At 41.3% G+C, this 27,999-nt stretch overlaps 2 protein-coding genes across 3 annotated transcripts; one reads left to right on the top strand and one right to left on the bottom strand.

Annotated features, from left to right (window-relative positions):
- Nucleotide 1: 1 nt before the first annotated feature.
- On the bottom strand, nt 2-23,003 carry LOC129379285 (dual specificity protein phosphatase 19-like). Of its 2 annotated transcripts, none has more exons than XM_055059982.1 (5): nt 22,868-23,003; nt 5,738-5,978; nt 5,035-5,081; nt 4,008-4,160; nt 2-265 (listed from the first exon to the last, which is right to left on the bottom strand). In XM_055059982.1, exons 2-5 carry the CDS (start codon nt 5,958-5,960, stop codon nt 59-61), a joined length of 630 nt encoding a protein of 209 aa, XP_054915957.1. In that variant the 5' UTR covers nt 5,961-5,978; nt 22,868-23,003; the 3' UTR covers nt 2-58. The 2 variants fall into 2 exon arrangements, with proteins under 2 accessions (XP_054915957.1, XP_054915956.1); XM_055059981.1 differs by lacking the exon at nt 22,868-23,003 and adding an exon at nt 7,970-8,151.
- frzb (frizzled related protein) lies at nt 14,600-27,826 on the top strand. Its single transcript, XM_055059980.1, has 8 exons — nt 14,600-14,946; nt 21,715-21,963; nt 23,788-23,823; nt 24,965-25,024; nt 25,281-25,346; nt 26,054-26,258; nt 26,492-26,555; nt 27,102-27,826. Exons 1-8 carry the CDS (start codon nt 14,742-14,744, stop codon nt 27,156-27,158), a joined length of 942 nt encoding a protein of 313 aa, XP_054915955.1. The 5' UTR covers nt 14,600-14,741; the 3' UTR covers nt 27,159-27,826.
- The last annotated feature ends 173 nt before the right edge of the window (nt 27,827-27,999 follow it).

Below are 27,999 nucleotides of genomic sequence, written 5' to 3'. Positions count from 1 at the left end.
CAATGTTTTATTGCAATCACAGAGATTTCTCGTCGGACTGTATGACCTTCACCAGCCTTCAGTCTTTGGAGCCGTTCACTGTAGGCGGTTTGTAGTTTCTCAGCTGTTCCAGGAAGCCGGGGTTGGGAGAGGAGGCCGGCCGGGCAGACTTCACCAGTGAGAGCGCGTCTTCAAAGGACCGTCCGTCACATGACATCAAGTAGCCGATGACAACAGCCGGGGCGCGGGACACACCAGCGTTGCAGTGGACCAACACAACGCCTTTCTGAAACACAGTCGCGTCACAACTGAGACCAACGCTTGATTAAACTTGAAGCCAAGAAAAAATGTACTGATTCAAATTTCTAAAGTATTTGATCGTCGCTACTGGTCATGGCAATTTCTCTTCAACACGACTGACTTGTGGTATGCCTCAAGGTTCTGTGCTTGGCACTACAGGACTTCCCTCAAGCAAATGAATCAGATCACATTTCCCAGCAGTTCAATTAGTTATGTCACAACTCTAACAAACTTTTGTGACCCCTGTTCTAATGGCTCAGCTGCTTGTCCAAGTTTTAGACCCATTGTTCTCTTAAGACACACACACACACACACACACACAAATCAGCTTCACATTTGGGGGTCACGTTGCTCTATGATGAACAATTGTCTTGTTTTTTTAATATTATACCATTACTAATAAATTAGTCTCCAAAAGCTTTGATATGTAACTTTCCACACTATGTTGTGACATTATGATGCGAGAGGGTAGTGACAAGAAATCAACCTATCAGAGCCAGGAGGAGGGTTTAAGCGCTACCAATCATCCTCCATGTGGCGCTGCTGTATCTGCTGTCTGATAGTGTTGGATTCATTCCTTCATGAGAGACTGGGATTATTGAAGTATTTTTGATTGATTTTAAGTAGACTGAAATGGTTCTCCTGATTCTATTACTTAATATCTTATTAATAATTTGATGAAAAGTGAACTTTCATGATAGTTATTAATAATTACATAAGCCAAACTTTGATGCAAACATTCCCTTCAGTTCCTTTTTACTTTATTCATAGTCGTTTTGAATCGCCTGAAACAAAAATCCTCGCCGTTACACCAGAGATGCATGACCTTAGCTATCGTTGAAAGGTTATTTTGTTTAAACTGAGCTATTCTACACAATGACTTGGTGAAGACGAGGAGGAAAGCTGCCGCTTTGTTTTAGTTCCTTATGGAATCATTTAGTTCTTTATTTGGCTAATAGTTTGTCTCTGGCCGGGACAGAAAAGCAAGTGTAAGAGAAAAGTTCACGTCAAATTATACAACTGGGTTATAAATTGACAAATAATTGAAGCTTTTGTTTTCTAGAAATACATGAAATTGTCTGCAACGACCAGCGTTCCCCCAGGTTCGGTTTCCTTTTATACATCGATAAACTAACAGTTTTGAAAGCAATGAGGACCTGACAACCAGATGGAAGCTGAAGCTGCTGGATTTCAAACGCCTGCTGCAGTGGCGTTATTTGACCACAAGTTGGCTCTGTTCACCTGCTGCTGTTTAGTTCGGCTCTCTGAGCTCTTTGAGCCGAACTAAACAGCTTGTTTGTTTGTGTCTTTAGGAAGTCATTAGCTTCTCAATTACAGCCCACATGTTCCTTCAAAAGAACGCTTCACACCGCCCGGCAAGGGGCGGGCCGGGCAGCAGGACAGCAGGACAGCAGGACAGCGCTGGACAAACCAATTAAATGATCCAAAATTAGATTTAAAAAATTGTTTACTTCATCACATTTAGAAATATAGCTGGTAGGAAAAGTTCACATTGAAACTTTTGGTTAAATGGTGAGGAATGCATGATAAGAACAAATGAATCAAGAAAAAAGTATATCTATATCTTTTCTTGCAAAACAATGAAAACAATAAGTTGCATCTGGAAATCAAATATGAGCTTGAAAATCTGCTGAGGGGAAAAAAAATTTATAACGGCAATTTAAAAGCAGCACATTTTGCGAAGCTGTTATACTTCTACTGTCCGTCCTTCAGCAATTAGATGTTTGGGGTTGTCATAGCGACATCAATATCTATTGGTCACGATCAACCAGGTGGCCTGCTGGGTAATCTGAGCCTGCATTTCAAAGTAAATGAATCAGTTTGGTTATCAGGGCTGGAATTACCAAAAACACACACACACACTTACACAGAACCATTTCATCACCAGGAATTCATACACACTTCCAGTAATCAGACACCTCTAATGACTGCCTAATCACTCTGTGTGTGTGTGTGTGTGTGTGTGTGTGTGTGTGTGTGTGTGTGTGTGTGTGTGTGTGTGTGTGTGTGGTGTCATGTTAAGGTGAGGCCCAGGCTCCGCTGCTAAAAGCTTGTATGTCACCGAGATCTGATCTAGAGGCTGTTTAATAAAACATCAACAAAACTAAGCATCTATTATTCAGAGCTGAAAAAGAGGAGAGGAAATGAGGAGAGGAAGCAAGTGGCAAAGATGTCAGGACGTCTGTCACAACACTAAACTGTTCATACCCAAAAGCATGAAGGCCTCAGAGGTTCGTTAGAGACTGTAGGACGATATCCGGGTTCATGAAGCACATTGTGGAGAAGTTCAAAGAAGTTATTACTGAAGGACTCCACAAATCTGGACTTATGGAAGAGTTACAAGGGAATGTTTTTCAGCTACTGCAAACACGAGGCAGAATGCGCTGTCATCTCAGCTAAAGTCATGTGGGAAACGTTTCCGTTACAAACGGGAGCAAAACCGTGTCGACGTTCTGCCGACGTCGAAAAGACGCAATTTTGCAATTGTGATTTTTGCATTACATAAGAAGCGCGATCAAAATCGCACGTGATTGAGTTTGTGACCGTGACGCGTTAAAAACATTCCATGTCACCGTCCTTCCACTACTTCCTGTTGTTGCCTTCTTCGTTGGTTTACGCCACTGGTCTTGATCATGTGACCCGTATTGCAAAAAAAAGTAAATAAAAATAAAGTTTTTCTATTGCTGTTTTGCGAAAAAGAAAAAAAAAAACACTTCATTCTGATGCCAAAACTTTACGTGAGTTAAGTTTTCCCCCAAACTCACCTTCTTGAAGTCAGACAAAATTGGTGTCATAAGTTTCTGCTGTTTTGTGCAGCGAAATTCTTTGTTTGTGCCGCAAAAGGTCATCTGGATTTATTAAAATTGGTGGGGCTGGTTGACCTTTTGACCTTTCAATGTTCATTAATATCTTCAAAGCCAAAGCAGCACAAACAAAACATTTTTGCTGTACGAACTAGAACAATCGTAGTTCAGTTGATTGACACCAATTGCATCTGATTTGAAGAAGGTGGGTGAAAGGGTTGCTTGACCTTTCACAACCTCTGTAAACATTTTGTAATATCTTTGAAATGATGTTATCAAAAACAAAAAATTTTGCTGCACAAAATTTGCCTGATTTGAAGAAGGTGGGGGGCCAACCGCACATCCTGATTGATTTTGTTTTCTTTTACTTAAAGTGGAACGTGGCGAGACTTGAGCCACGTCACAACCGGGAGGGAAAGACGAACGGGCAAAGATTTCAGTCTCTGGTAGAAAGATCTGCAGCTGCAAATGCAGCAAAAGGTGATTCATTTTTCTTCTGTTTCATAATTATGATAAATTGTGCTTGAATTGTGGCAACATTTGAAACATCTAAGGAACTTGGTTTCTAAATAAAAGCACATAACTGTTCTGAATTTTGGTCGGTCAAAGCACTTTTATGTTCCGTGGGATGGAAAAGAATCTATTTTACTTATTTAACTGATTAGACTTTTTGTTGTTCAGGTCAAGTTCTTCGTTTGTACTGTCGATTGAAAGTACAATCTAAAGTGCTTCGCCTTACGTTGCAGTAGCCTTTAAATTCATCTGGTCATTTGATATCCCTGCGATGTTATCGGTTTTGCAAACGCAGATTAAACCGAGGTCGGCTGACAGGGTCAGAATTCATTTGCAGCACTTTTGACACATTGCTGCAGAGGAAATCTGCCCCGAGGACGGAGGCGCTACCTCTTTGCGCGCCCGCTGGATGAAGTCGCAGCAGTCCCGCATGCACTGCAGCAGGTCGGCGTCAGGGTGGTCCAGGATGCTGACGGTCCGGTAGATGAACAGGTCCGGAAACACGTTCTCCACGCCGAACGCCACGTTCAGGATGTGCGAAACCTGAGGAGGAAGAACGGCTGACTGGTGGACCGAAGTGTGTGGCACGCACGGATGGACGCTCTGAATGAGAGGCATTCAGGCTGCATATAAACACACTGAGTGCGTAACTACGCTGTGCTTGTCTTCGGTTAACAGCTCTCGAGAAAATGATATTTACAGGGTACGATGCTGATGGGCCAGCGGCGCTAAGAAGCCTCTCAATCTGTGTACTCTTAAACCCTGAAGTGGAATAAACAACAAAATATTACCAAGTAAATTTGGTTCTTTCTAGTACAAATATCTTAGTAGACTTGAAATAAGACAAAACTAACTTAGAAGTACATTTTCAGCAAGATGTAGAAGCTTGTTGTAAGTAAATAATTCTTCATATTGATGAAAAATGGCAGATTATTTCACTTGTGACATGAGAAAAACATCTTGCTGTAAGCTAAATAATCTGTCAGTGGAACTGGAACTTTTTCATTAATACTAATACTTGTTTACTTAAAACAACCAGTACATCTTTACTGAAAACCTTTAAAAAAAAAAAGGCCTAGGCTATTGTTTCAGGAAGGTGACGATATTCACATCACACCTGCCCTATTTTTATGTTGAAAACCTTGCTTTGTTTTGTTCTTTCCTTTTACAGGAAGCACTACTTTGTATTGCTGTGCCTCATAAAATACCTCTAAAATAAACCAACATTTGTGGTTCTGATGGGACAAAATGTAGAAAGCTTTGATGGGCAGGAATACTTGTTTAAGGTGCTTCATATGAATATTTATCTATAGATGCGGAAGACGAAAAAAAGATGGCCAACCCAAAACTTTTGCCCAATGCTCAGTTCATAACAGGCTGGAGTCGTGTGTGACCCGACCCGACCTGACCTGCTCACCTTGTGTTTCCTCAGGGTGCCAAAGTCGTGTGCAGCATCCTGGGAACCTGCTCACACACACAAACACACACAGTGAGTCAATTAGACGCGTAGTTCCAGACTCGGAGTACGCTGGACCCAAACGAGGATCCGTTTGCCACGCCGAGCTCAGTGCGGGTCAAAGGTTCATCCAGCTGTCACATGTACGTCCTGAGGGGTCATGTCTCCTCTGCACTTGGGTTACAGACTGCCCTGATCCGGGAGGTTGTGGTAGTCGACTGAAGTGACATCCAGGCCAAGGAGGTGAACCCGACTGCTGACCAGGGTGGAGGTAAACCAAAACAACAGCTGAAACTAAAATACTGCGTTAAAAACTAGAATGAGTTATAAAAATGAGCAACAATATACTGACGCTCTGCAAAAACACAAAATCTTACCAAGTACTTTTGGTAAGATTTCTAGTGTAAACATCTTAGTACACTTGAAATAAGACAAAAGTAACTTACAAACTTTTCAACTTGCTGTAAGTGAATAATTTATTAATTTTGATGAAACAGTACCAAGTTCAACTGGTAGGTTATTTAACTTTTAACATGGTAAAAATGTCTTAAAATAAGTGAAATCATTTGCCAGTAGTACTTGCTCTTTTGTGATGCACAAATAAACTTGACTTGGTAACGTAACATTTGTTGAGTGAGTGTTCGTCTGTCTCTGCCACTCTCACCCAGAAGCAGGTAGGGCTTTACGAAGCCGACCTGCAGGTCCCAGGAAGTATCTGGGATGTAGCCCAGCATCTTCTCTGGCGGGACAGGGTCTTCGACCACGGTAATCGTCGAACCCTTCCAGGTCTCGATGATGCGTCGGCCACTCAGCGACGTCACTCGGGTGCACTGCTTCCGCAGGCGAGTCCGGGAGAAGCTCCGGATCTCCTGGGTCAACGACTGCATGGCCAAACTTCACCAGACCTGAGAAGACGGACGGGAACGTCGGTGAGAAACGGCCTCGACTGCATCACCACGTTATCGTATCTGTGTTTAATGGATGCGATTAAACTGTTCTGCATCCTCGCAACCAGAACCAAACATGGAGAAGCAGCATCCAGCTTCTATGCAGCACAAATCTGGAACAAACTTCCAGAAAACTGAAAAGGAACCGAAACACAGAGTTCCTTTAAATCTAGAGTAGAAACCCAGCTGTTTATAGAGTTGCTGCTGAAGCATAATCAGTGAAATATGGAGTAACGGTGTCAAAATGTAACTCTTCACTTGTTTGTTCTGTGACTTTGTATTTCTGTGTTTTTATGATGTGAAGCTCTTTGAAATGCCTTGTTGCTCAGCAACAAGTTTACATCAATAAAGTTTTATCAACGGGTTGCTTGGTTGATTGATTGATGTGAAAAATTGTATCGACATCAATGTGCGATACTGATATTGCCGTCATTCGGAATAACCTATATTTACTGATGTATCCCAATAAATCTACCATAATAAATTGTCTCTGAAATTGTTTCTGAATTGACAATGCTGTTGTTTTGAGGCTGTTTTCAAGTCATATATTGATGATGGTGGAATATTTCAAGATCAAGGTATTGCACAGTATCTCCAATAAAAAAAAACGATTTTCTGACACAATGAACATGAAATAGCTGTAGAATTACATGGTATGGCCGCAAAGCAGTAGAAAAAATCCAGAGAAGATAATTGCCCGCACTTCATCAACTTAATTATTCATCATTCACTGAACCAATTACACACGATAATTACATTTTTCAGAGTGCATTTGCCCGTCTATTTAGAGGGCTGGAGTAAGTTCAGAGATTGAGCGTTGATGCTCTAATGATGTTGTCACCTTCTTTCTGAATAGCTTTGTTTAAGTCCAGCCACCGAAAGCCCAAACTGTCAAAAAAAACGGCTGGTCGTGAGTCAAAATGCTCAGTAATTTTTCAAAGTAAAGACGACATGAGACAAACACAACTACCAAGAAGACACTTTAGACCAGTAAGCAGCAGTTCAGTTCAGTCAGCACCAAACTGGACTGAACTGGTAATGATAAATCTGAGCGAGCAACAATTACCGGTGGAGTTCCTCTGGGATCCTTTTTCGTGCCACTTTTTTCAGTATTTGAGCATTTGTGATAATACCACACTGTGTAAGTCTGTGACTATCTGACACAACTCTTTACACACAGAGAGTGGATAGGCCAATGTCTCCTTCGGCTTCATGTCAGAAAAAAAAACACACAACCTTAGAAAGACAGCTGCAGTCCAACACAGTAAGGGAAACCAAACGTCTCTCAGTCGTCCTGCGATCATTTCACCGGGTCTCCAGTCGTCAAAGAAAAATTATGAACGTCTTTAAACCTGGTCGACGATGGACTGAATGTTCCTAGGCCTGAATAAAGTCAGCTAGGAACTATTTTAGGTGAAATTCATAGAGAACACTTTAATTTTTTTGTGATTTGAGTAACATTTATTGACTTTTAGTGTTCATCTTGAGGTGCTTCTGTTTCAGTCTGGTTACTTTTAGTTTCTGGTCATTTACTGTGATTATCAGCCATCACTGGTGATTTGAGGTAAATCAACTGGACATTAATTAACACTGATTATCATTCTAAATGAAAGTTGTATACATATTTATTTATTCATTTATTTTTTGCTGAAATATTCATTAAGCCCAAAGAGCACATTTCCAGAATGTACATTTTTCAATTTACATTAATATTTGTTGCCCAAGTTCAAGGCAACAGTTAAAGTTCAAGTTCAAGTTTTTTGTTTTTTTTTGTTTTTGTTTGTTTGTTTGTTTGTTTTTTTAAATGGCACAACGTGCGTTAATGAATGTCTCCATGTAAAAACATGAGATGATAGCCAGCCTGTTGCAAATTTCCATTTTTCGTCCTCTGGCGGGTTGATGCTAAAGCGCGGTAACGTGTCTCAGAGTTGGGAGGGAGTGTCCATTACCTGCTTTATCAGACGGTCGGCTTCGCTTGTCGCCTTGAAATCGTTCCTGTGACAAAAAACAAAAAACAAAAACAGACTGGGAGTCCAGTTCAAACCGGGACACAGAAAGAACCAACGACCCGCGCTTCTGTTCTCATCGTTTTCTCCAGCTGTAGCAGCTCGGGGTGTGACGTCGACCCGTCTGCCCGGCGTCACCTGGACGAGGAGGGGGGCTTACTGAGCAACACGAGACCCGCCACCGAGCTACGTCACACAGACCGCTGAACCGGACCAAGACTGAAATCTGGACTTTATGTTTTATTTTATGTTCCCCCTCTGGTAAATTATTATTATTATTGTCTTTTTGTGTTATATCCACAGTACAACTGTATGGTTGTTTATTGTAATAAATAAAGTTAATTTAATTTTTTTTTTAAGTTCCCCTTTATGCTCCAATTCAAATGAAAAATACCAAAATAAAATAAAAAAAGACTGAAATCTGGACCCATATTGGAAACAATGACCACCCCCAAAAAATGAGGTTACTCGTTTATTAAAATAAATAAATAAACAAGGGAGAACTTGGAAGTTTTGAGGTATTTAGGTCACAACATTTTCGTAAATTCAGGCTTAGATTTAAAGACGCTTTAGTCAATTGGTAGATGTTCCAAATGTGCCACTAGAGGGCGCCATATTTCTAGATTTGCTGCTCGGCTTCCTGACAGAAATGCAGCCACGTTTAGACAGTAATCTCCTCATGAATGTTCTCAGCAGGCTGCTTTTTTCTGAAATGTATTTCTAATATTATTGCAACTGGACGTACTTTCTAAGATATTTTTAAAATAAATGCATTAAAAACCATACTTCTAATCCATCCAAATATTTGACACTCCCCCCCAAAGTACACTTTATATTACAATTAAATATAATATTACTAAAGTTATACTTTGGGTGAACTTTTTTTTCTTTAAATACCCTTTGCATGTTTTTGTTAAAATGTATATTTTAAAAATATACACCAATATGCAAATGATTTTCAGAAATGTTTCTTTAGTTAGGTTTTGAGTGAATTAATGTAGTTTTTAGTTATTCGCAAACATAAATACATTTTATTACTTGTAAGTACTTTGTGTAACAGTGTCAAATTGTGTAACGGTGTCAAATTGTGTAACAGTGTCAAATTGTGTAACAGTGTCAAATTGTGCTTCGGTTATGTTCAAGGTGAAGAGATGAAAGCAGAGCTGTTTTGAGTTTTTAAATACATTGGACGCTTTATTAGGTACACCCTGCCGGGCCCTTTTCCCTGTAGCATGGATTAGAGAAGGCTTCAGGGATCCTGGTTCATGTTGATGTAAAGGTTGGTGCAGGCTGGTCGTGGTGAGAATTGTTGGCACCAAGTAATGGAGGAGTCAAGAAAACCGAGCCAAATCTTAGAAACATCCTCCGTCAGAGAAGCCAGCAGCAATTAGTAAACATCAGGTGGAACTGCACTATCTGCTGAGCGCATTATAGGAGCTACCACTATGAGGATCAATGGTTAAAAATGTTAAAGCTTTAATAGAGGAGCCATGATGTGATGACGTCCTGAAGGTGGAGTTTCAGAAAGGGCAGGAGCTTCTTAAAGAAACAGAGACCCCATTTCAAGGTGTTAAATTGTGATGGTTGACTGATACACAGCAATGTTTTGATAACTGAAGGTAACAGTTTTTTGATTGTGCTATAAAATGGTACTATGTGCCTGGAATAAGCATAATGCTGCCCCTTTAACAGCCAGAGCAAACCTGAAGCCATATGAAGGACACATGGTGCTTCATTTACCTTTTTATTATGGACATTTAAGTGCTAAAAACACCGTATAACCTGCTAGGGTGTGTTTTGATTGGCAAGAAGGCCTTCCAAGTACCTACTGAACAGTGTCTTCAACCAGAAGGGTAAACCCTCACAGATGACTTTATGTCTTCCAGCTGCAGAGGGCAGCAGGTTTTAGAGGAGGAAGAAAACTATTTGCAGTGAATATGTCCGCCTGTGCTGCATTGGCTTTATTTAACTACGCGTCGTAAATCCAACAGTGCAGCCACCAGTCACTTTTTTCAGCAAACATGCTGCAAAATCGGCAATTGTTCCAGATTACATTCGATCCTTCGCAATACCCTGAGTGTGTGCGTGTGTGTGTGTACAGCTGCAGTCTTATTTATGTTGGAATCAATTTTGGTAGTTTCCAAGAATATTTCCACATGCAGCGAGAACTAGCTTTCTGTCTGGGTGAAACTGAATCTTCTCACCCCCAATTCCCCTCCCGCACCACCCCGGTCCAGGACACGTTAGCACAGCTATCTTTGAGAGAGGACCATCGATGACATAATGCATTCCAGGGATACGAGAAGCCCCTTCCTCTGATCTGAAACCTGAAAAGTGATGAGAACGAGACGAGGAATTGCAGAAAGACGGGACAAAACTAAAAATCTGGCAGAAGGGGTGATGTTAGGGGAGTCCAGGGGGACGGGGGAGAACAGAGACAGAAAAAGATTGGGAAAAAGGAATGCGCTTCCAGTCTATGTGCGTGTTTACCTTTGGGAATGTGTGTGTTCATTCCTCTGATAAGATTTTTTCCTGCCAACGAAAAGAAGCTTTTACGTCAGAAAGAAAAACACTTGTAGAGATTAAATCATGAGAACATGCAGAAGAAAGAAAGAAAAACGGGTCGAGAACGGGGGTGGAGGAGAGAAAGACAGAAAGAAGGAGAGAGGTAAACGAATGATGGAAGACAAAGTGCTGATTCAGTTCTCTGCATGTTGATCCATGAGTCAGAAAACCCAGAGAGGCCAAGGGTGTGAATATGTGTGTGTGTGTGTGTGTGTGTGTGTGTGTGTGTGTGTGTGTGTGTGTGTGTGTGTGTGTGTGTGTGTGTGTGTGTTGGCTGTAACTCAACCCTTACATGGGAAGCTCCTCCAACATCTGACAATCATTACTAACCATCAACACACACACACACACACACACACACACACACACACACACACACACACACACACACACACACAAAGTGCTTCAGTTTGCTGCGTCATACTCAGTTTTAATGGACCAATAACGGGGCTGTTAATGCCACAAGCCCCGCCTGGGTCAAAGGTCGCCTCCAGTCGCTCGGTCAGTCACGGGTTCGTCCCAGTCCTCCCAGCATTGGTGACCGGTCGAGTTGCCGCTTCTGTGTTTAAGCGGATGTAAAGGGTTCCCACGACGCCCGCTGCCACTCGATGAAAAAAACTGATTTGATCTGAAAACTTGATTCAGAGAGAACGACGGTTTTGCAACCAGGCCTGAGGGCACGTTGACAGGGTTTGTTGTTTTTTTCTCCCCCAGGGGGTTCAGAAGACTGCGAGGATGAACGAAAAGCAGCCGAAAGCTCAGCAGCAGTCAGTCAGAGTGACATGTTACCGTTTTTTTGCCAGATACCCGTGTTAACTTCACTCCCGATCTCCTCTCTTTGTGACAGGTGTCCATCACCGTCCTCTGGACATGTCCAGTTAGCAGATCATGTAGCTGACTGACCCAGACTGAGTGACCATTTAAAGGCTCAGGAAATCTTTGCAGGTGTTTCGAGTTAATTCAATGATTAGGCTGTGACAACATGAGTTTCCATTAATGACCTTTGCCACAGAATTGGAATTTTTCTAAAAGACTGGCTTTTGGGATTTCATTCTCTGGAAGAAATAATCATCAAAAAAATTACAAGAAAAAAGAAAAAGCTTGTAATGTATCGATCTATGATCATTTTATACAATACATGAGTTTCGCTTTCTGAGATCACTGGGGAGACATTTTGCCACATTTACGCAACACTCTAATTTATAAGATGCACTACGTTCCAGACCTCTCGGGTCTTCTGGTTCTGGTTCTCCTCTGCATCCCCAGAATCAGAACCAAACATGGACAAGCAGCATTCAGCTTCTATGTAACACAAATTTGAAATAAACTTCCAGAAAACTGCAGAACAGCCGAAACACTGAGCTCCTTTGAATCAAGAATAAAACCCCAGCTGTTTAAAGTCACTTTTGAACCATAACGACTGGAATATTGATCAACATAGTTGATGGGTATTGGTTATTTTGATTATGGCATTTGACAAAATGGGACGTTTGTAACTGGTTTTGAAATTGGTGATCGTACAATGTTGTTATGCTTTTATGCAGTTCTCATATTTTCATGATGTAAAGAACTCTGAGCTGTCTTCTTGCTCCAATGTGGCATACAAATAAATTTTGATTTGATTTTTGATTTACTAGTCCCATAAATGACAAACAGTCTCTTTAAGGTCCCAACAAATCTGTCTACTCTACATTCTGCCTGTATGTTTTATGAAATGTAAAACATGTTTTCACTTCATCACTTTATCAGTCGACTGTGTCGCACTAAAGGAAAGACATTTGCTTCCGAGTGAATGCAGGTGAGCAGCCGTTCTCCGCAGAATTATTTCTCATTTAGCTGTGAGGCAACCAGCAAGTTGCTCTGTTTCTGTGAATAACTGTCTAGTGCAACAATTCCCAGACTTTTGAATTCAGATAGCAGCTCAGTCCATGTTGAATTTTCCCCAAGGTCCAGCGTCTGCATAGCAACGCTATTAAGTGGTGATACAGCTGGATATGATCTCGTTCAGTTTGCTCTGCCATGTCATAAAAACAAACATACAGTAAAAGAAATAAGTAGTGAATGTGTTAACTCTTTCTCAGGTTAAATATTTCTAATGGGGCCAATGGCATATAATTCACACCAGATGTCGGCAGAAACCCAAGTAATCCACACATAAAGAAAGCAAGGCAAGTTCACGAGTGAGGTTATGGGTGAAAAAAAAGTAATAACAATAATGTTAATAATGCACAGAGTTCAGTTCTCACCAAACTGTCCTGTATGTCTGCCATCTTTTCCCTGGTGTTCTAACCATGGCTGACGAGGATGAAGTTTGATCGATAGACGGGCTAATGTCGAAACATCACCACTTTGCAATTTTTCCGTCGCAAAAATTGTGCTTTCTTGTGCAATTTAAATAGGACATTTTATTAAAATCGTATGTGAAGGAGCTTGTGCAATAAAATGTTGAGACATTATGCTGTACGTCTTTTTAAATAGATGCTTTCTGGTTCCATTCATGTGAAACACAAATAATGTCTTAACTATAGCAAGTTTGTTTATGTTTGATTTTGAAATTAAATATTTTTATTAATTATTATTATTGTTATTATTATTATTATTATTACTATTTTTTATCATCGGAGACTTATAAAAAAAGTTAAAAAAGATCTTCTTTTAGCCTTTGAAACAATCTGTGAGGTCTGTTGGATCAGTAAAGGATTTTTAACCTGTTTTGAAACTTGTCTTTTAATACCAGTGTATAGTTCCATATAGCGCCATCATCAGGCCAGCCTTTGTGTTATGACTTAATTAATTATGTCAACCTTGTCGTTTTTATGTACTTATTACGACCTTCATTTCATTTCATTCAGTATACTTGTAAAGTGCTTTATCTTAAGTGTTTTATAAATAAACTGTGATTTGTTTAAAAAATAAATAAATAAATAATTTAAAAAAAAAAGAGAGACCCTGGAGACCATTTGTCATGTAGCTTGGTGGCTGCTTGGGGCCTCCTAGTCACCAGGGGGCCCTAAAGCTGCATGTTCAGCCTCATCTCACTAAAATTAAAACAGCATTATTATGTAAGATAGTTTTGTTTTTTTAAATTTCACATCATGTTGTAATGTCATTCCCTTATGGAGCGTTGCTTTGATTCTTTTATGCATGTTTGAGGAGTCCTTTAATCCACCCCCTCTAATCCCCTCGGGCTCCTTCTGACTAGCCAGCAGCAATTAGCAAACACCTGGTGTAATTATACATTAGCTGAGCTCATTATAGTAGCTAGTTCTCAGTGAAATGCTGGTAAAAACGCTGTTAAAGGGTCAGTAGAGGAGCCATGTTGTGATGACTTCATGAAGGCAGAGTTTCAGGAAGAGCAGGAGCTTCTTAAAGAGACAGAGGCCCAATTTCAAGGTGTCAAATTACAAAGTCTGATTTTTTTAAAGTCACATTTGAAATATGCAACATTTTTATGACAACTGACGTTAACACAGTTACTTGATTATGCTCTGTTCTGGCACTATGTTGCCTGAAAACACATGTAACAGCCCCTTTAACTGCATGCTGCCTTGCTTGTAAGATGTAATAGGTGGTGGCATTTCAGTGGGCCGCGTATGGAGTGAGACATTTTTTCACTGTAGTTTGGGGCCCCGCAAAACGAGAAACAGACAGGCATATATATCCCACGACACCAAAACAGACAGGAGATGAATAACTGCATCCAGTATACCTTGAATATAGAAGTGTAATGCAGCCTGGAGTGGGATTCCTCCAACTTTAGGTGGAGGGAATTGCAGCCAGTGAGTTCCCCACACTTACTCCTGTAGTTGTAATGGCACAAGCACCCAGGAGCTTTCCGGGGCTTAAGCAATGTTGACTTTTCATCAAAAAGGAATCTGTTTTTTAGTGCAGAGGATGAGGGAGGAGGAGGAGAAGGAGGAGAGGTGAGCATGGCAGAGGAGGAGGGCCTGAGGAAGAGGAGAAGAGGAGGAGGTGGTGGAAGGAGTCTGCATAAGAAAGCAGCTCCACCCTTGCTCCGGCTGCAGGAGCAGAGAGCAGCAGCAGCAGGTCGGGTCCCCGTCCTGGTTTGGATCTAACCTCACCGAGCACCGCCTGGACCGCCGCTCCTTTTTTCACCGCCCGGTCACCTCCCTCCCCCGGGCCCCCGGTCATGCTCTCCGCGGGACTCTGCGTGTCTCTGCTGGCCGCGTCCTGCGCCCTGTGGCCGCCCGCCGTCCGGGCAGCCGCCTGCGAGCCGGTCCGGATCCCGCTGTGCCGGTCCATGCCGTGGAACATGACCAAGATGCCGAACCACCTCCACCACAGCACGCAGGACAACGCGGTGCTGGCCATCGAGCAGTTCGAGGGGCTGCTGGGTGAGTTCAGGGCTGCGCTCACAGAGAACCGTGACATGGAAGTCAAACGTTTTCTACCATATCTGGACACTTATTTCATTTTTAGTTTAGGTGTTGCTGTTAGTTACTTAAAAAAAAAGTTTTTAGGCAAAGGACAGATCCTCCCGAGTTTCCTTATTCTGGTTACAATAATATGACATTTGATCCTGTTGCTCCCAAAAGGTCAATGAAAAGTTTTTTTGTTGTTTTTCTTTTATATATATATATATATACATATACTTAAAGCAGTGTTTTAAATTTTTTTAAAAGGGCATCCCTCAAGGTTCTTTGGTAGGTATTTGCATAAATCATCTTAGACAAAAAAAAACCCTCAAAGTTCAGCCAGACTTAAAAAAACAAAAAACAAAAAACAAATATGAGTTGGGATATCTGGGATTTTAAGCTGACTAGTGTTTTTGTTTCTTTTTTTTGTTTGTTTTTTTTTTTTTAAAAAAAGCTTTTTCTTTCGTGTAAAACAGAAAACGGTGGGGAAAAAACTTTATTACCTGTCAGTGAGACCGAATTGGTCTTGGTTTTATTTTTTTTATCATTTGCAACTTTAACCAGACAGGATTTTCATGTTAGCAAAACAAAATAATCGAGAGGATCTTCAATTTCACATCTGGGTAAACATGCCACTGATTAAATATCTATCTGGTGTCATTTTAAATGCATTTCATATTTGTTCTCTTTGTGCAAAAAAAAAAAAATAATAAATCAGGTCATATTTCAGTTTTTACTCTTTCATCATAAACTTTTCCATCCATCCATCCATCCATCCATCCATCCATCCATCCATCCATCCATCCATCCATTCATCCATCCATCCATCCATCCATCCATCCATCCATCCATCATCTTGTGCTTTACGGGGCTCAGCTGGTCGCAAGGCCAGCAGCCTGTGAGGTTCAGCGCCCCCCAGAGGAATCCTGAGGTACTTAGGCTACGTTCACACCAGGCCTGTTTGGTTCGCTTTAATCAGACTCTAATTTCAACTCTGATGCGGACAAAAAAAAACTCTGGTCCACCTTCAAGCCTTTGTCTCTATTTCATTAAAGGGTTAGTGTTAGGCTGCTCCAAAAGCAGGGCATTCTGGGTAAATACAACCTAAACAAACGCAAAGAGATGGCTCATGGTTTTTCTAAAAGACAATAGAGAAATCCTACAACCCCTAAAATCTGACACCACTCCATTTTTCTTTCCATTTTGTGAAGAAGGAAGCTGCTCTTGTTCTGTGAGGTCTTCATGTCATTTCCTTCGGCGGTTGTTGGTGTAGCGCCACCGAAGACGAGAAGGGAAAAAAGCTTTTCAATGGGTTTGATTTGTTTGACTCAGAGAACCGCAGCAGTCGGAAACATAACAATCACACCGAGTCCACCTGCCCATCAGGTGTGGAAACACCCTGAAACAGAACCTCTTCCCTCCACCCAGAAACGGCAGCTTTCTGACCACGAAGGTTCTTGACCTGATGAAACCAATGGGACCAAATTCTCTCCATGAAGCACAGACATGGTCTTGAGGTGAAAAAGAATGGATGCCCTCAACGTCTTGGCTGCGACTTGATATTGTGTCCATAAAAGTTTTGGACAGAATTGGTGACAAAGGGCATCCTCAGAGGAGTCCAACCGTCACCAGAAACGGCAGTGATCAGGGCTTCAGTCTTCACATTCCAGCTTTTTGTTTCTTTGCAAAGAAACGTATTTGTCACATAAACCTGGAAGCCAGAATTCTGAGAAGTTGTTTCTTCTTGGACAGAAAGAGACGAAGGGACTAGTGAGACGACTGATGTGATTCTGTCCTCCGTTTTACTCCGGCGGTTTTGGGCTGCGTTGGACGCCGAGGGTCAGGAGCAGCGCAGGTCGCTGCTGCTGCAGGACCTGATTTCTCTGGTTTGCCGACTCTGCTGGTCGATACAGAGAAAGAAAAAAAAAATGTCTGGGTGAAGTCTTCAAGTATTCACTGTTGAGGCCTTTTCAAACGAAGCACAAACAAAAGTCTCACAGTGCAAAGTATTTATCTCGCATCCACCGTCGTGCTTCCTGCTGCTTTTGCTGAAAAGCAAACCTGGGCGAGTTAAATCCAGAGTGACTCATGTCCTGCTGCTGCCGAAAATAAGAACAGGAAATGAAGTTTAGACGAAAATAATCAACCCCCCAAATAAAATGCATTCTTTTTTTTTGTCCCTAATTTTCACCCAGGTAGACATGCTGCACTCTTTTCTCTATGTTTTACTTCTATATTGATTAAACGATTTAATAGTATCAATAAAACTGACACAGTTTGCAGATTTTCCATTAGACCCATTACGTCTTTTTAATACCGGATTAAAATTACATGAACAGCTAGTAATTTAATCCTTTTGTAAAGAAAACAAACACGTTATTGCCTAAAATGCAGTAACACGGCATTCCTCTAGTGAACATTTGTGGAAAAGGATAAATCTGCAGTTAAAACATCAACACGTGGAAACTTCAGCGCTTTCTGTTTAACTCAACACTGATTCAGTTCAGACCTGATCTGATCTTTTTTTTTTTCTTTTTTTTTTACTGAATCTGAATCAGGTGAAGCTGCAACAGACACGTCAGATACAGACATAGAAAGTTTTTTTTAATGTTTTATCAAAAATTTATTTATTTTTCTACAGTTTTGGTTCAATCTGTGCTCTGAGTGTGTTGTTCTTTCAGCAAATATCCTTTGTTCAAATTGAGCCTGCATACTCCAGCTAACGATTACTTGGTCACTAAATTAGTCAGTGGCGATTTTAATATCAAATGTTCATCACGATTGATCGCGACGAATATTTGTTTCGGCTGTGCCGAACCTCCCCCTGGTTTTCAGAGGATCGGGTTTCCCGCAGCCTGCCAGGTACTGATGACCCTGGCAGGAAAAACGAGGCCGTGGAAACGCGGAGACTGAGCACCCGAGCCACCGTGATGCTTTACACGAATCCCACAGATGTGAATTATGTCCCATATTAGAAAAATGAGACACTTTTCCCATATTAGAAGTGAAATAATCTGCCGGTGGAACAAGTACTTTTTCATCGACATTAAGCGCTTGTTGATTTAAATCTGAAAAGTTACTTGTAAGTTGGTTTTGTCTTATTTTGGGTGAACTAAGATATTTACACGAGGAACTGGATAAAAATACTTGGTAGATTTGCACATTCTGCATACACACCAGCTAAGTCTATAGACCGAAGATATTTGACTGTGTGAGGGTTTTCTTTGTTTTTGTATCGACTTCTGCTTCTTATCAGGACATATCTCAGGGGGAATAGTAAATATGACTTTCTCCTCTTGCAACAAAACGGAGAGCTTGATTTGGCTAAGAAATTGTGGCTTTTAGTTTTCCTGGGGGGCGAAACGTTGCCGTCTGCTGTGCTCGTTGACGCTTGTTTTCTGTTGCTGTTGCACATCCAACTGGATTTGGAACATCTGGATGAACTGCCAGGAAATACAGTTCAGTTATCCACACTGCTTGCTGGGTGGATCCCACTAACGTCGGTAAAGCCTCCTGTGTGTTTTCCCTTCTTTTTCCCACCAGCCTCTGTTTGCGCCGAATACTTTTGAGGATTGGGATTTTCATTAAGTGGACATTTATGGTTAAGATTTGAAAGAGAAGTCTTTTCCAAATTACTTTAAATTCCTTCCAGGGATCGCAAAAGGAATTGTTTTGTCACATTTCGGACAACGCGCTCGGATATTTTGATTTTAAAGCGAGCTGAAAACGCAGCCGCTTTTCTTTTTTTCTCTCAAATGGAGGAGAAAAAACGGAGAAAGAGTTTGGGCTTTGGATAACCGACTAAAGACTCAGCGACTGTTGAAGGAAAGTCCAGAGAACTTCCACTTGCCGACATAGAAAATGTGGCAGGAGGAACTCTGGTTCCACATGTTGGACTGCATGTGAAATGTTGCTTTGACAGAAAACTCATTCCATCCCACACACTGAAACATGGTGGTGGGAGAGTCATGCTGCGGGGATTCTTTGGAGGGCTGGCAGACAGAGGTAAACACAGAGCAGTCCTGGGAGAAAACCTGGTGAAATCCTTAAAATACCCGAGAATACGACTGAAGTTCACCTGAAAGCACAACAATAATCCTAAAGATATCACCATAGCAACACTGAAAGGGTTTACGGCAGCGGTTCAGTGAGAGCTAAGCTGAGCTACCAGCCTAGCTTAGCTAGCTGTGAGAGACTGAGCAGCTAAAGCCTTTCCTCTGCCTACAACACCAGAATGCTGTGCGGTTCTGGCACCAAGTCTAGTGAAATTCTAGAACATCCTATTGGATATATTTTCAATTGCTATCAGTCACATATGTTATTGATTTACTGTCAAGTCTTGGTTTTTAGCCTTGGTTTAAGTTTTCATTTTGAGTCCTGACGGTGGCAGGATGTCAGTCAATGAGGTGAGAACTTTATAAAATCCAGAGAATTTTGTGGTTGGAACATGGCAGAATGTGAAAATGTGATGAATACTTTGGCATTACTGTATTCTGAATAAACTAAAAACAAAACATCCTAACGAGAGACCCACGATCCAACATTTAGGAAGCAGCTTCGGGTTATGAGTTCAACATCTTTCTGTGACTTCACTGTGAGGCCGCGCAGCCAAACCTCAGGCATGTCTTACAATGAAAAGGCTGATTTATCTCCCACCCGGTTTTGAGCCTCTTCTGGTTCCGTCTTGTTTGAAACGTGCCGTGGGGTGGAAGTCGCGGTAACCGTCCCGCTGCACCTCCTGCATGCGGTCGGTCTGCGGTTCCTGAATGCAACATGCTGCTCTGCTGTAAGAGAAGTCCTTCCTGCTGAGGGGAAAAACCAACAACTCAAGTTCAAATGAACTGAGCTGAGACTGAGTAAGCATCCTTCAAAAATGTTTCCATTTAGCAGATGTAGGAGCCTCCTGGGAGAGGAAGGAAGTTGCTTTATGTTCTTGATGTTGAACCTCACTGCCATCCATCCATTATTGTCCTCTTCTATGAAACCAAGTTGTTGAGGCAAACCAAGTCGCCTCTTTTCCCTGGAAAAGCCCCAACTCACATTGGGGATACCAGAGCATTTGCAGGTCAGTAGGGATAAATATTCCCTCCTCTGAGTTTTAAACGGTGCCTGAAAAACCTCCAAAGGGAGGTTCAGTGGAAGATCACCTCTTGATGAGGAAGCGCTCTACTCCGAGCTCCCCAACTGGGTTCCCCATCCGATCTTGAAGTCCAAGAGATCGGGTGAAGAGATGCAGTTCAATGTCTCTACAGGATCTCGCTCTTTTGGTCAAGACCCAAATCCCGGGAGTAAAGATTAAGATCAGACTGTTGGACTGGTAAAACAGCTTGTTTGGCACAACTGTTCCTTGAACTGAGCCTCACGTCTGCCATAGTGCCCCAAGGCAGATGTAGCCCACAACCATTATCTTGTGAATATGTGTGTGTGAGTGTGTGTGTGAATGGGAGAATGACAGAATGTAGGGTGAAGGGTTTGTAAAGTCAGACTGAAGCATGTCCTATGTTGCTACAGACTAGAACTCTGTTTGCCCTTATTCAACACCATGCTACCTACAAGACATCAAGATGCTTCAAACTAAAACTTAAATCATGGCTAAAAACTGGAGCTTGGCAATTAACCAATAGCAATATACATCACCATAGATACATGATCAATGTCAATAGAAAATAAGTCCAATAGAATGTTCAATCATTTCACTGGACTCCGATCCAGATCCAAACAGCATTCTGGGGGATGTTGACAGAAGAAAGAAAGGTTGGTGGCATCAACTTACTCACTCTTTCTTTAGTTACCTAGCAACAAGCTGTTAAGTAACTTGCGCAGCAGCAGTTTCATATTTCACCACCATGCCTCAAAACTGCTTAAAAAAAAGAAAAAATAATGGTGTGAAGTGAAAACTGTGGATAAAACAGGAAAAGTCATGTCCCCAATTTGGTATTTCAGATACTTAAAAGTAAAACGTAATCAAGAATTATTGATATCGACTAATACGGAACCTCTACATCGTAAATCCACCTATTTAGAAATACCTTTGATTCATAGTAACTGGAACATTGACCAATATATCTGATGTATATTTGCTTGATTTTGACAATTGCTTTAAGTAAAATATAATGTTTTACTTATTTTATCAAAGCAATTGTCAACAATTCCAACAATTCCGATTGCTTCATAATTGGAATTGTTGGAATTGGTGACCGTATGATGTTTTTATGGTATAAAGTACTTTGAACTGCCTTGTTGTTGAAATGTGCTTTACAGATCAACTAGATTTCAAACAAAACATATAAATAATTAGGATGTTCAGCTCGAATTGTTTTTGTATCAGGATGATGCTTCCATCTTACTAGTATTGCTTAATATAACCCAAGAATCGGTGACCTCCACTTTAGTTTAGATGTGTTTTAGTTTTTAGCTTATAATCTTATGACCACCCTGGTCCAGTGGTTATAAGAACTTTAGGCTCCATGCTTTGGATTTACCTCAGAAACCCAAAGCACATTGATGTTAAAGTGGAAAATAAGTCTCTATTTAACATGCAGAACAAAAGAGACTGAAAAAGTTTTTCAAATTTTTCATTTCACTAAGTAATTAGTGTCAAAGAAGACCTGAGCAAATACGAAAAGCAGTTTTCAATTGATGATGTAAAAGCTATCCAAACCAATCAAACCAAATGGAAACAAAAAAGCAATTTAATGGTTGATTTAATAAAACAAAAACAACCTCTACGCTTTTCTGTTCTGCCAGGTACTGGATGCAGTCCAGACCTACTCTTCTTCTTGTGTGCCATGTATGCCCCGATCTGCACCATCGACTTCCAGCATGAGCCCATCAAGCCCTGCAAGGCGGTGTGCGAGCAGGCGAAGTCCGGCTGTGAGCCGGTGATGAAGCGGTACAACCACAGCTGGCCCGACAGCCTGGCCTGCAGCGAGCTGCCGCTGTACGACCGCGGCGTGTGCATCTCACCTGAGGCCATCGTCAAGGCGGACGGACCAGGTACTCACATAATCATTCCTAAAACGGTAGAGGACATTCTGAAATTCTCTTCTGCACCGAGTAGTCAGGGGTGTAAATTGTAGTCCATCAAAACTTCAGATTATTTTGTGGTTTAAAAAAAAAAAAAACAGTCAAATGTGGAAAACTTTCTGTTAATGTGACCCGTGGTGTAACTCATAAAACGTTTCTACTATACTTAATAATTATGGGGTTTTTTTCAGGATGATTTTATTTGTTTGCAAAGATATATAAGTAAAAGAACGGGGTGCTGTGGAGACGCAGGCCTTAGTCCTCGATGTGGTCGTCGCAGGTTCGATTCCCTGCCTGGTGATCTTTGCCGCATGTCTACCCCATTCTCTCAGTACCCACTTCCTGTCAGTTCACTATCAAATAAAGGTAACTAGAGCCAAAAAAAAAGATAATAATAAAAGTATTCATCTGCATCAACCAGACCCCTGAGGCCTGAACAAAATAATTCAGATGGTTATTAATGGGCCCCACACCAAACGCTGGACAGTCCTGGGCTAAATACAAATCCACGTCACACTTTCAGAGTTGATTTTCTTTTATATGTCATAAAAAAATATTTATTTTAAAAAGTTCCATTGGCTAATTACTTCACTTGTAGTGACACATTTTCCCCTAATAGGTAAAAAAATAATCTGGCAATGCAACAAGCACTTTTTTTTTTTTGTCAATGTGAATAAATTATTAACAAGCTCTGGTATCTTGCTGAAAAATTACTTGCTATGTAGCTTTGCCCTTTTTAAAAGTATAATAAGATATTTACATTAACAACTAGACCACAAATACTTGCCAGTATTTTGTGTTTTTGCAGTGTAAAAGTTGACCTCCCTGCTGCCTGTAAGTGCCACAAAGTGAAGGAGCTTCATGGAGAACTTACCAGCATGCTATCTCTCTCTCTGTCTCTCTGACAGACGTGGCCCGTTTTCTCAGAGAAGCCGAGTCCTATCAGCGTTTTTGGCCGCGTTCCTTCTCCTGCAGCTCTGTTTTGCTTTCCTCACAAACAGATAGCATGAGTCATTTCCCCCTCTGATCCCACTCCCACCGACTTTCTCAAAGAGCTCCTTGATAGACGCAGCCCACTCGTTTTACACTCAGAAAAAACCTCGCTGTCCTTGGCCTCTTTCCGAGCGGAGCCGGGGAGCAGGGAGTCCTGAAGAATAAAACAAAACAAAAAAGAAAACCAACACACAGCCTCATCCTGATCTCCTTGACCTCTGCGGCAAAACGCCCCCGGCCCGCTGGACGTGGCGGGGGCTTCTGGGTTGTCCTCTCGCTGTGATTTGTTGCGGTTCAGCCAGGGCGAAACGTTCAAAATGTTCCCCCGAAGTCCAAAAGCAGGCATGGAACACAGCACGAACGAATGCGCCGGTGCGTGCGGGGGCGGGGGGAACCACGAGCCCACCCAACGGAGCTCATCTGGCCTCAGCCGAGGCCGCGCTGATCCGATCCGCAGCTGTGAAGAAACGCTCCGCAGACGGTTGGAATCGTGTGTGGGATTTTTGTCAGATTCTGGGCTTGATTCAAACTTTCTAGAAGGCGGATCTGAGCAGCAACTCTCTTCTTTCCAACGAGAACAGAAAGCAGCTTGGCGCCTTGTAGACACTTGTTGATCTTACATCTGACAAGTTTTGATCAATCGGTGACATTTAGCATCAGATCTATCTCGAATCTTTCTTCCAGCGCACCAAACCAGTCACATATTGCTCTGTGTAACGACAAGTTCTACCTTCCATTTTCTTTATAAGAAAACCAATTTGTTTGTGAAAGATTGAATATTTTCCCTCCATGTTTCTGCAGACCCATACCTCCAGGACCCCTCCAGGTGTAACCCAGGTGAGGTTTTAAAATTGAATAAAATATACAAATAAACAACAAAAGTTTGTTGTTTTATGTAGAACCTTCCAACAAGAGGAATCAAAGATATCATAAATATAAAGTGCGATCATAGCAGTGCTAACTATAGTGGCTAAAGGGCTGAAATGCGACTGATTAAGACCTTGTGCACATCTGTCTAAAAACGCTGCATCGTTTAAAAAGTACTGTTGTTCAGTTTCTGAAACGATCTTATCCACATTAAATCGCGCAAATACACCCTTTGTGTTGTTATAACCATGCCAAACCCATAGGAGGCAGTGTAGTGCCAAGCTAAAACCTGCCAGCCAATCAAAATCCTTCAAAACAACGATGACTTCCTGGTTGGAGTTGAACATGTCACACAGAAGGTTCATTTGTGTGGACAGAAATATAGACTGAACTATTTTTAAATGGGGGTGTTCTAATACAACTTTTCCACTTCCGATATGATACCAATATCGCATCTTTGATTATTAGCCAATATCAATATTGGCCCGATAAGACATCTGCAAGTATCAACAATATTTATTCAGTTTGTAGTGTGGAACGTTAGAATAGGCTTGATCAAGTGACATCACTCAAACCGAGAACAACAACAATAGACACAAAAAGAAACGGACCCAATGGTTCTCTGTGGGATACAAACTCTGGTGGATAGAAATACCGGTGCGGACTAAATGCTGGAGAGGAGTACTTCTATAATATTGGAGACTTTAGATGCAGACTGATATAATCCGATACTTTTTTTTTGGCTGATATCAGACCAATTTACGATATTAGTGTCAGATTTGGACACCCTTACATTTAAAAAGCACATTAGAATATGAAGTTAATAAAGTACAAGACAATGTTAATTTGGGAACCATGACAAAGCAAATATGTTTATATATTGGCACATTATTCGTTGCAGACTGCAGCGCATAGAACAATAAATCTCTGTTTTTCCATATACACAAGCAAACACAAAGTTTTCACAAATCTCCACTTTGATCTGAGTTTTTATAAATAATCATTTTTAGTGGTATAATCCCAGATGGAGGGCCAAATCACATAAAAGTGTATTCATTTTCCCAGCTCCGCTATGTTTGGGCCTTAATCAAACTCTGCTTTTCCATTACAGAATCCAGTCCAGACTTTCCAATGGACCCCAACAACTTCCACTGCCAGGGACCAAATGGAGGTGAGGCCCCACCCATTTCAGGCAGGAGAAAGAAATCTTATGACTGAGATTTGAAAATATGTTTTATCTCTATTAACAGCCTAGTGTCGCTAATTAGCATCGCACCTAAATTTGGACTAATTGCAAATGGAAAATTAAAGCAAGCTATTTCTAATTACTTTAGCATCTGGTTGTGTAATTTAAATGCAGGCTTTAAGGGTCTAACGAAATGAATGCCAAATATAACCCAATAAAAATATTTTTGTTTTGTTTCTAGATCGCTGCAAGTGTAAGACGGTCAAAATGGGACAGAAAACTTACGTGAACAACAACTATAACTACGGTGAGTCATTTGAGACTTGTATACGATATACAATACAATGTACAAATACAATGTGTACAAATTTTTCTATACAAAAACTCGTTAACATCCAGGCTCCAAGTTCCTCTTCTAACTAATAATCCTTCTCAATAAAACACTCTGAGGTCCAGTAGTGCATTCTGTCTTTGACACTTCTATAGCGCTGTATGAGAATTAATTGGACCAATATCAGGTAAAAGTATGATGGATGCGCATTATTTCTGTTGAAACTATCAAATTAGTTCCTGAAAGGGCAAAGTGGTTTCAGTAAGCTGGTCAGTGAAGACACTAAAAATCATTTATTTGTTTCACATGTCTTTTTAATGAAGGTATCAGCAAACTTTTGGTCCATTCAACGTTTGACACCAGTAGGCTTTATGAACTATGTAAAAAATGTCAGTTCGGCTGGACTTAGATATAACATAGTAAAATGAAAACATTTGGGACCAACGGGGTGTCCTTGAGGCACACCCAAAGAGACCATAATATATTTTTTTTTTGGTCAATGAAAATAAATCCTGCTCCATTGCATAGGTTTCTTATTTACACCAGCATGGAAGGTTATTTTCAAAAGGTACTTTTAATCTGACAATCGGACCTCATTGGAACGCATATTCTAATTTCTTGACTGCATATTGGAGGGAATTTGTCCAGAAGAGGAGATTTAGCTATGTTCTCTCGCTCTTCAGTTATCAGAGCCAGGGTGAGGGAAGTTAGAAATCGTGGCCTGGAGCCCACGGCGGTGGTGGACGTGAAGGAGGTGCTCAAGTCCTCCCTGGTCAACATTCCGAAGGAGACACAGATGCTCTACTACTCCTCGTCCTGCCTGTGTCCTCCTCTCACTGCTGGGGAGGAGTATCTCATCATGGGCTACGAGAACGAAGAAAGGTCCAGGTACGAGTGGCGTAGTTCTAATAAAAGCATCGTGGTAGATATCTGTGGAAGCTGGACACTTGAAGACGAATTCACCTTGCGACGTCTGTGTTCCACTCATCGTGTTTTTGTTCTTTGACAATAACTACAGGCCTTCTTGTCCTTCTTCGATGTTTGATGCTGTAGATTACCATTGAAGCTCAGGAGTCCAACTGTGAACTTTATTTACCTCTTAATGTTTCTTGTGACTGTAGGTTGCTTCTGATTGATAGCTCCATTGCGCAAAAGTGGAAGGAGAAAATGCGCAGGAAAGTCAAGGTTCGTACTGGACTCGATTACTCACAAAAGAGACTCTAGCAGCAGGCAGAGCTAACTAGCCTCAAGTTAATGCCAATTAGAGTGGGTGGGACGTCAGATGGCTGTACTATAACTAATAAATATTTGCTTTTTTTAAAAAAAAAAAAATATCGTACTAGCAGCATTGCTCCTAGATGTTGTAGTTTCCCAAGCTGCATTCCATCTAAATATTTCTAAAATGCTCCACAAAAAAGTCTTCCAACAGGCAAACTCTTCAAGTTGCATTCCACAGAAAATGACATGTACTTAGAAAACTTTACATGTACTGAGATGGAAAGTTTGAGAGGAAATTTGTAGAAAAGGACAAATTTAGTCTCTCTTAAATATTGAGATTATATTTCTGAGTTGCTTCTTGACTTACTACTGAAAGCAGTAAGCAGGTGGTGCTCTCTGTTTCTCTCTCTCTCTCTGTTATCTTTTCATGCTGTCGACTCTCCTCATCTTACAAGAACGGGAACCTCTTGTTGGAGGTTTGAAGTTTCACACTTTGTTTTTTCTCCTCTGCAGAAATGGGATCAGGCCCTGCAGGCGTCCCCAGCACATTCACGCCGAAGTCGCCACTGAGATCTCACCCTCTGTCTGTGTGTGTGTGTGTGTGTGTGTGTGTGTGTGTGTGTGTGTGTGTGTGTGTGTGTGTGTGTGTGTGTGTGTGTGTGTGTGTGTGTGTGTGTGCATGACTGTATGCGAGTGTGTTTGTGTTGATATTGCACTATAACAGGCTGTCGTAGCTGAATGTAGTTCATCTCTTCATTTTTCAGACTGTTTTGGATCAGATTTTTGCCTTGTCATTTTCTTTGCACAGACATTATTCGCTGTGTTTTTGTCATTGTGTCTCTGTATGTATGTATGTATATACAAACGAGTGAAGGGGCGGAGCTTTAACTATGTTGGCAAGTGCATGATTTATTTTTTTTTTCTCCTCTTGTTTTTGGACCAAACATTTTTTCAAAGGCGGCCATATTGGCTCGATTGCTCCCCTCCAGATTCTGATTTTATATAATCCTGGATGAGGCCCAAGTTGCCATGGTGATTGGAGAGAAGACATTAAGTGACAGCAAAGCCATGTGGGTTTTCTCATAATGGATCTGGAATCACGAACTGAACTTCACTCAGCTCAAAGATGAAAGAGCGTTCACCAAGAACATCTACTGTTGCCAAAGATTTCTGGGTTCTGGATCGGAAACCCTCCTTTTTAGTAGACAATAAACTTAAATCAGCTGCTTACAATGTGGTCATGGTTCATATTGTTTAATTTCACGGGAAACCTTAAAGCTGAACAACCAGCTGCTCATAATTTACAAAGACCCAGAAACTGACGGCGACACAGTGGAGGCCCAGACGTGGTCTCGAATCCTAGACAGGGTGAGGTTGTGTGGTGTGTTGGGATTTTATTAATCAGCTCCTT

Source organism: Poeciliopsis prolifica, unplaced genomic scaffold (assembly GCF_027474105.1).
Source record: "Poeciliopsis prolifica strain line A6 unplaced genomic scaffold, Auburn_PproV2 SCAFFOLD056, whole genome shotgun sequence".
Taxonomy (NCBI): domain Eukaryota; kingdom Metazoa; phylum Chordata; class Actinopteri; order Cyprinodontiformes; family Poeciliidae; genus Poeciliopsis; species Poeciliopsis prolifica.
This window is presented reverse-complemented; position numbering and strand designations above follow the sequence as displayed.